This window comes from Galeopterus variegatus, unplaced genomic scaffold (genome assembly GCF_000696425.1).
Source record: "Galeopterus variegatus unplaced genomic scaffold, G_variegatus-3.0.2 Scaffold912, whole genome shotgun sequence".
NCBI classification, from domain to species: domain Eukaryota; kingdom Metazoa; phylum Chordata; class Mammalia; order Dermoptera; family Cynocephalidae; genus Galeopterus; species Galeopterus variegatus.
In genome coordinates, this window is record NW_007727023.1 from 445,099 (window position 1) to 454,168 (window position 9,070).

The following is a 9,070-nucleotide window of genomic DNA, read 5'->3' on the forward strand; positions in this document are numbered from 1 at the left end:
CCTACAGAATGGGAGAAAATATTTGCAAACTATACATCTGACAAGGGGTTAATATCAAGAACATATAAGGAATTTAAACAACTGAATGGCAAAAAAGCAAATAACTGAATTGAAAAATGGACAAAGTATCTTAACAGATATTTCTCAAAAGAAGACATACAAATTGCCAATAGGCATGTGAAAAAATGCTCAACATCACTAAGCATTAGGGAAATGCAAATCAAAATAACAGTGAGATACCATCTCATACCAGTTAAAATGGCTATTATCAAAAGACAAAAGAAAAAAACTGTTGGCAAGGATGTGGGGAAAAGGGAACCACTCGCACACTGTTGGTGCGAGTATAAACTAGTACAGCCATTATGGAAAACAGTATGGAGGTTGCTCAAAAAATTAAAAATAGAACTCCATTTCATCCAGCAATCCCACTACTGGGTATACACCCAAAGGAAATGAAGTCAGTATGTTAAAGAGCTATCTGCATGCCCATGTTTATTGCAGCACAATTTAGGAAAGCCAAGATATGGAATCAGTGTAATTGTTCAATAATGGATGAATGGATTTTAGAAAATGTGATATATATACACAGCAGAATACTATTCAGCCATAAAAAAGAATGAAGCCCTGTAATTTGTGGCAACATGGATGGACTTGGAGAATGTTATGTTCAGTGAAGTAAACCAGGCACAGAAAGACAAATACCATATGACTTCACTCATTTGTGAAATCTAAAAAAAAAAAAAAAGTTGATATTATAGAGGCAGAGAGTAGAACAGTGGTTAACAGAGAGTGGGAAAGGATGGGGGAGGGGGACAGAAAACAGCAAGAGGTTGGCCAACAGGTACAAAGTTCAATTACATAGGAGGAATAAATTCTGATATTCTATTGCACAGTAGCATGACTCTTAAGTTTTGTATATTTCACAATATCTAGAGGAAAGGCTTTTGAATGTTTTTGCCACAAACAATAAATGCATGATGTGACTTATAACCTAACCCAATTATTATACAACATATATATGTATCAAAACATCAGATTATACCTCATAAGTATGTATAATCCCAATGTTCAAATTAAGATTAAAAAAGAAAATTTCTTGAAACAAATGATAGGAACACAACATACCAAAACCCATGGGATATAGATAGCCAAAGCAGTATTAAGAGAAAAGTTTATAGCAATAAATGCATACATCAAAAAATCAGAAAGATCTCAAGTAAACAATCTAACAATGCACCTCAAGCAACTAGTAAAACAAGAACAAACAAACAAAGTTTGAGGAAAAATAGAATTTAAAGATAATGCAAATATTTCCATGACTTTTTGAGGTATCCTCATATATACAATTATTATATGTCAATTAAGAAAAAATAAATCTAATAAAATAGAAAAAAAAAAACTTTTGTGTCATGCACAATGCCTAATCCCAAGCAGGCTTTCAATATTTGTCGAATGAATGACTTGTTTTAAATACTTAAATAATTTCATGGAACCTTTCTGAGATTTTATCTCCTTTTTCTCCTTCTTTGTCCTTATCTTTTTTTTTTTTTTTAATAAGATGAACCATGTAAAGAAATTCTGAGGGCAAGAAGAATGCTTCAACAGAAAATAGAAGAAGCAGGTACTCTAAAAGTTTCATGTGTTTGTAAAGGGTTATGGTCTTCTCATTCAGAAGCTGGAGAATATTAAACATTATATAATTTCTCCTACTTCAGATAGAACAGGTGAAAAGAAATATATGCAAGGAAGTCTAGCTCACCTCCCCCAGAAAGATTTATTCAAATAAATCCATTAGTTCATTTGGCACAGCCTTAATCTGAGGAAAATAGGTCTCTATTACTTCTGTCTCTAAAATCTAAAATATTAACTCATTTGTCACAAAGATTTCCTCTCTACAAATTTCATCTAACAACTAAAATGCTATTTTTCTATTTTATTCTGACAAAATCCGTGAATTAATTAACTTTGGGGTATACCTAGAAATCTATTTCTTCTATTTCATATTTTTAACAGTTAAAATCATTTTGGATTATTCTTTGGGAAATAAATCTAATGGGAATTATTTCTGAAAAAATATGTAAATATGATATGATAATTGCCCATGTTACAGTAGAAAGAGTTCAACTAATAATATAACAATTCCTTCCGTTTGTATGTGAGTTATTTTAATTCTAACTTTTATTCTAAGTTCTAATAATATGAAAAGAGACATTGATTAGTTTGAGCACTTACAATAAAGACTGATGCCACTAGTGAAGGTTACAAACCATGCCATATAAGAAATTATTGGAAAAATAGGATATTTAGCTTGAAGAAGGAGATACTTACACAGTGATGATAGCCATCTTCAAATATTTGAAGACTTTTTGGATGTTTAACTTATTTTTCTCAAAGGGTGCTGAACTTAAAATTCCAGTTTCAACAGTTAGTATTCATCTTAGTTGCAGGAAGCCTTTTAACCAGTTAGTGTGAATTGGAATGAACTGCCTGGTGAGATCACATTCTTGCCATTCCTAAAGTAGTTCCAGGGGGAGCTTGGTCAGTCAACCAGCCATTGTGGGGAGGCGGGGGTCATATGGCAGTAAAAACCAGGTATCCCTTGAGATTCTTTTAAGCCTGAGATGTTATGATTCTATGCACAATCAAGGGCATTCGTATTATTACCATTTCAGCTGCTAAATACAAACACACAGTAGTGAAGAAATGTTGTTTCGATGGAGCTCATCGTAATAATGATGAAACCTGTAAGCAGCGACTTGAACGGGTTACCATAGGCCCAATGTGCATCAGAGCTTTCAACGAATGTTGTGTCATCGCAACCGAGTTTCGTGCTGAAAATTCTCATAAAAAACTGCAACTGGGAAGGCTATGTAAGTGTAAAGTTTCGTATCAGAATTCTGCCCAATATGGGGAATTTTGTGTAATTCTATGCTGCTAAGGAAGGTAGTTACTGTGCTCTATTTACAATTGAAAGTAGAAAAGATAACTTGTAAATGTCCATGAGAAAAAAATCTGTTATCATTTCTTGGGAATCAGAAGAGGTATAGTATAGAGCAGAGTAAGCTAGTCCAGAGTTAAGACCTGGTATAAACTTAAAGCCAACACTTTCTGTAAACTTGAATGGTTATTTATCCTCTTTGAGTTTCAAACAAGAAGCTTGGACCAGGTGATCTCCAATATGCCTTTGAGTGCTAAAAATCTATGGTTCTGTGATATTACAACCATTAAAAATTCTGTTTATACCTACGCTAATCAAATATAGCAAAAGATTTCTAAGTCTAGCATAAGGTTGTATATTTATATAAAAGTTGAAATCTTATTTCAGTTTCAACCACAGTATACATAGAATTTATAGAACTCTCATTAATACATTTTCAGAACTTTTAGAACTTTCATTTCTATACCAGGATAGTCTTTAACAACACAAATTAACACAGAATGACAACTCCTGTTTTATATAGTCATGTGTGGCATAACAACCTTTTGGCCAACAACGGACCACATATACCAGGTGGTACCATAAGATTATACCATATTTTTACTGTACCTTTTCTATGTTTAGATGTGTTTATTACAACACGTATATCTAATAATATGATTTTGGTAAATGGCCACGAAATTTGTGTTTGTAGAAACATGTCCATTGAGATGGACAATGTTTAAGATACACTGTTAAGCAAAACAGAGTACAGTATTTAGATTGTTTTCCAATTTTTGTTTATTACAAGCAACTTTCTAATGAACACTCTAGGACATATTTTTTTCACTTCCCAGTTTTTCAACTATAATCATCTGGCTTAGTTTCAGCTGCATGGAACTCCCTTCTCCCTGGCACTCTGCCCCTCATTCTAGATGCTTGGCCTCCCAAAACTCCGATCTGTGTTGCCACAAATCTTCCAGACCACCAGGCTCTGCTTGGGTTTCTCTTCCTGGCCTAGCCTGTAAACTGTCTCCAGGCAGTAAGCTGGGACAATTTTAGGGTTCACTTAATCTATTTTCCTTCTCCCAGGGACCACAGTCCTGTGCTGCTTGAAATGTCTGAAAACTGTTGTTTTATGTATTGTGTCTGGTTTTTCTATGTTTATAAGACAAAAGAAATTCAGTTTCTATTAGTGCATCTTGGATGGAAGTAGAAGTTCTGCCCATTTTTTAAAAGAAGTAAATATAAATTACTAAATCATGGCAGAGAATCACATAAAACCTTCCTATTTTCTAATATAAACACAATTATTACAATTACAGAAGCACAAAAGAAATTCAGTTTCTATTAGTGCATCTTGGATGGAAGTAGAAGTTCTGCCCATTTTTTTAAAAGTAAATATAAATTACTAAATCATGGCAGAGAATCACATAAAACCTTTCTATTTTCTAATATAAACACAATTATTACAATTACAGAAGCGCAAATAACTTTACAGACCGACCGGTATCTTGTATAATCTTAGAAATAAAATAACTTTACAGACCGACCGGTATCTTGTATAATCTTAGAAATACTAAACATTTAACAATTTAAGAAACAAATCATTAAAAATACTTTAACGCTTTGTTTTGTCAATGCTGTTAGTGGAGAAATACTAAGGCTTTTATAGTTCTCTTGCGAAATCACTAAACAAAATGTTTTATTAGCATTTCAAAAAAATGCTTAAGTTTGAGATTAATGGTCATATTTTAAAATTTGGCTATACGTAGTAGAATTTATATTGTTTTTCCACAACTGAATATGCTTTTTTTTGCCCAGATACAAAGACCGTGTTACCAGTAAGCAAGCCAGAAATTCGTAGCTATTTTCCAGAAAGCTGGTTGTGGGAAGTTCATCATGTTCCCAAAAGGTATTATACTTCTTTCATGTTCCTCTAAAGGAAATGTGGATAATGCAAGTACTATGGCCAAAAATATGGAAACCACCCATTTCTCAATGGTTTATTTAAGAATTAAGATGGTACTATTATTTGGTCAAATTTTGTTTTGTTTTGCTTCTCTCTCTCTCTCTCTCTCTCTCTCTTTTTAAATGTACTTTGCTTTGGTATTTGGCTCCATGGCAGGATTAACTATTGGTGGAAAGGATACTATTCCACATAATTTCATTTCACTTAAGTACACATTTACTGCACACAACTATGTGCTATCCACCATATTGAGTAGCTTCATCTTAAAATATCTGTAGTATAAAACAAACTTTGGTAAACAAGAAGAAAAGTTCTTTTCTTGTTAAGGTCCTTTATTCATCTCACTTTTATGGAATGCCTCCTCTGTACCAGGCACTGAAAACAGTTAATGAGCAGCACTGAGTCACCAAGCCTCTCTCTTCCTAGGTGAGCCCAAAGCACTGGCTTTCCAATGAGAAATCAAGGCCCTGGCTCCAGAGCTCTCCTCAGTGGTCTCCTTGTCCTTACCCTGTCCCCTCTAATTTTTTCTCCACACTGTTGTCCATTTCATCTGACATTGCCCTTAGCTAGCACTTTCTCTGGCAAACCTTCCTATCACTATCCCCCACCCACCAGTGATTGAATTAATTGCCTCTCCCAATTAACCCTGTTGCATGTGTAATGTATAATATTGTATAATGTATAATGTTGTGGTATAATGGCCTGTTGACTTGCCTGCCTTCCACATTAAAATGTAAATACCTCTAGGGCAAGGACTAAATCTAGATTACTGAATTTAGGACCTGGCATATGATTCAGCTTGTACAGACACGAAAATAAACGTGTTAAATGAATGTATACTGTCTCTGCACTCTTTTAATGCCTTATTGGCTCAGTTATTACAATAAGTGCAATTTATTTACATAACTATTCCTTCCACTAGACTGTAAGGTGCTTGAGAGCAGGACTATATCTTGTAAGTGCTGTGTACTCAGTATTTGGCATTATGTCTGACACAAAGTTGGTCGACAACATCTGTAAATAAATATACAAGATTAATCGTAATCAGAAATCTTTAGTTAAGTAACTGTTATGAGCAGTATTAAGATGCATTATTTTGCCTCTCTGTTTTAAAACATAACATATTCACGATGAACATAATTTTTCTTTGCTTCTCTATTTTAGAACATATTCATGATGAACATAATTTTCTCTTTGTTTTGTATGCTTTGATTTTGCAATGTTTCAAAGGCATCCTTCTGAACTTGAATTCTCATCCTGCAAGTGCAATGTTTAAAATCATGGAATATGCGAGAGAGTTACTGAACATATTTTTCTTGAAGAGTTTTTCCTTAATACTTGATATGTTTTTATCTTGTAATTTGTTTTTCCTTCTTCTAAAGTAGTATGAAGCAAAAATTTTGTTAATGGGTGCCTCTGTCAAGTTGGGTTAATTGATGTCCCACTGTATTTGGATTTCTATATTTTAACTTACAGAAGCCAGTTGCAGTTTGCACTACCTGATTCTCTAACTACCTGGGAAATTCAAGGTGTTGGCATTTCAAATAGTGGTAAGCAAACTTAAGTTATATACTCATATAAGGAATGAATTGATTAGAAGATGTAGTCCTTTGTTACTTTTGTTTAGTTTACCCAGTACTTAAGGGGTGACATTTTTTAAAATATTATTTTTTATACGTTACCAAAAGACTTGGATATACTCACATCTTTGAACATATTGATTTCTTCTTTTGTTCTTCTGTTAGCTGTCATTTTATAGATGCTGGCGTCAAGTCCCTGTTTCTCTTTGCTTTTCTCGGTGACAGTGACAGGGAACTTGAATAAAGTTAGAAACAAACACGTGACTTCCCTTTTGGGCTGTTGCCCCTTTGTGGTGACTAAGTACAAACATTCTATATGTAACTTCACGGTTGGTTTTATTTGTGTATTTGCTATTTTAATTTTCACAAAAATCTTTGTGTCTACAATCAAAATGTTATACCCATTAAACGGAGCCAATAATGAATATCTTTTTTAAAAATTCAGTGCTTTAGTTGCTAAATATTCTCATGCCTTAGATAGAATTAAATATTTGTTGAACAGATGAAGTTTTCTGTGACCACCAATAATTATTGAAATAAAGATCAATGAGTAGAAAATTCAAGGACATGGGGTGATAATACAGAAAAAAAACATGAGCTAATATTCTTTTTTCCTTGAAATAAAGCAAATATGAGACATTTTAGTACTAAATGAGGCATTGTAGGAATTCCCTAATATGCTTCTACTTTGCTTCCACCTTGGGCTGAAGGAATATGTGTTGCTGATCTTCTCAAGGCAAAGGTGTTCAAAGACGTCTTCCTGGAAATGAATATACCATATTCTGTTGTACGAGGGGAACAGATCCAGTTAAAAGGAACTGTTTATAACTATAGGACTTCTGGGACACTGGTAAGTAGGTATTTATGGTATGTTAGAAGAAAGGGAGAAAAGGAGACAATTTCTGGTTTTCTGAGAATGTTTTTAATGAAATTATCACACACATACAAAAATAAAAAGTCAGTTCAGTTCAACAATATAAACCAAGCACTTAACGATGTGTACTATAGTAGATGTGCAGCTTAATAAGTGAAGGGGGAAGAAAGGAGGGGTTGAGACAAGTATTCATGTAATTCTAATTTAAAGAAGAATAAAGTGCATGAGATAATCAATAGGTTGTGAAGGCTCAGAGAAGGATGAGCTCACGTTTAGTTCATTTGTCACCCTGGACTCTGAGTTCCTTGATCTCCTCAACTTTCCTGTATTTTAGCCATTCATGTTCATCTTCATTTTGTAGATCTTGTCATCTTCTCTGAAAACTTGATTTCAAACATCTCAGGATCCAATTACAACCTCCTTTCTATCCCCCTAACTCATTAAACCCATCACTTCCATAGCTACAGCTCAGCAGCATCATTGAAACCTCCAATCCATTGGCTCAACCACTTATTTATTATCCATTAGCCCTCTGCTATTTTTATTTTACTTCTTGTTAAGGTTAGAATTCATAAACCATCATTACAACCACACTGATTAAACTCATGTCAACTCCCTTGATCTTCTCTTGGCCCCAGGTACAATGCATGAAAAACTCCAACTATGATTGGACCCACCATTTATCTTCTTTGTCAGCACACTTCTAAAGATAATTTTACAGTAGGCTGACGGATTTCACATGAATATCACAATCATAAAACTTTATGTGGGAACTCGATGTGGTCCAGAAATCTAACTATACTTTTTAAAAGCTCTAATTTTATTCTTGAGATGAGTATTTCAGTGGCTTCCAAAAAATTTGCTTGTATACCCTCAAGAATGTTTTTGAAAAACCATGTATTTCATTGACCCATTTTTAACTTGGCATCTGTATTAGTCTGTTTTCTGTCAGTTATAACAGAATACCTGACACCGGGTGATTTATAAAGAAATGAAATTTATTTCTTACATATTTGGAGGCTGGGAAGTCCAAGATCCAGGGGGCGCATCTGGTTAGGGCCTTCTTCTTGGTGGGGACTCTGTACAGAGTCCCATAGCAACACAGGGTATCACCTCATGAGAATGGCAAGAATGTTTTCATGTGCTGCCCTTAAGAAGTCACCAGTCCACACACATAATGGCCCATTACTGCATGAATGGATTGATCCATTCATGACAGCATAGTCCTCATGATCCAATCCCCTCTTAAAGGCCCCACCTTTCAGCACTGCTATGTTGGGAATCAAGCTCCCACATGATCTTGGGGGGACATTCAAACCATAGCAGCATTTAAAATTTTTTATCATAAGTTGAGAAAAACATGCCAATCTATAGCCTTTGGAATATTTAAATATTGCTCTTTTAAAATAAAAATGTTATATCAAACTTTTAAATGTATATAATAGAATCTAAATACCGCATCAATCCACTTTTAAAATACTCAAATAAGCTCTTAACAACAGATTACATCAGGAGTACTTCCATAAGTTTATGGAAAGATTTGTGTTATTTTTTAATTCTATTTTTCCACAAACTTTTTGAAGTACCCTTGTGTATCATTCTTTTTTCTCTATGAACTCATATTTCCATTCCACTCCCCTAATGTTATATATTTTATGCTTGAATTTTTTCTGCTGATTACCCTATCATATTTTTTTTTTCCTTTTTTTTTTTTTTTTTTTTTTTTT

The 9,070-nt window shown here is 33.9% G+C and overlaps 1 protein-coding gene across 1 annotated transcript in view; it reads left to right on the forward strand.

Annotated features, from left to right (window-relative positions):
- The window catches only part of C5 (complement component 5), a gene marked incomplete at its 3' end in the record, with an annotated part of 143,804 nt that overhangs the window by 95,093 nt on the left and 39,641 nt on the right, over positions 1–9,070 (forward strand). The window contains exons 17-21 of the mRNA XM_008573377.1: positions 1,559–1,621; positions 2,673–2,870; positions 4,742–4,832; positions 6,366–6,439; positions 7,180–7,319. Coding sequence (XP_008571599.1) covers positions 1,559–1,621; positions 2,673–2,870; positions 4,742–4,832; positions 6,366–6,439; positions 7,180–7,319 — 566 coding nt within the window. The remainder of the gene's footprint in view (positions 1–1,558; positions 1,622–2,672; positions 2,871–4,741; positions 4,833–6,365; positions 6,440–7,179; positions 7,320–9,070) is intronic.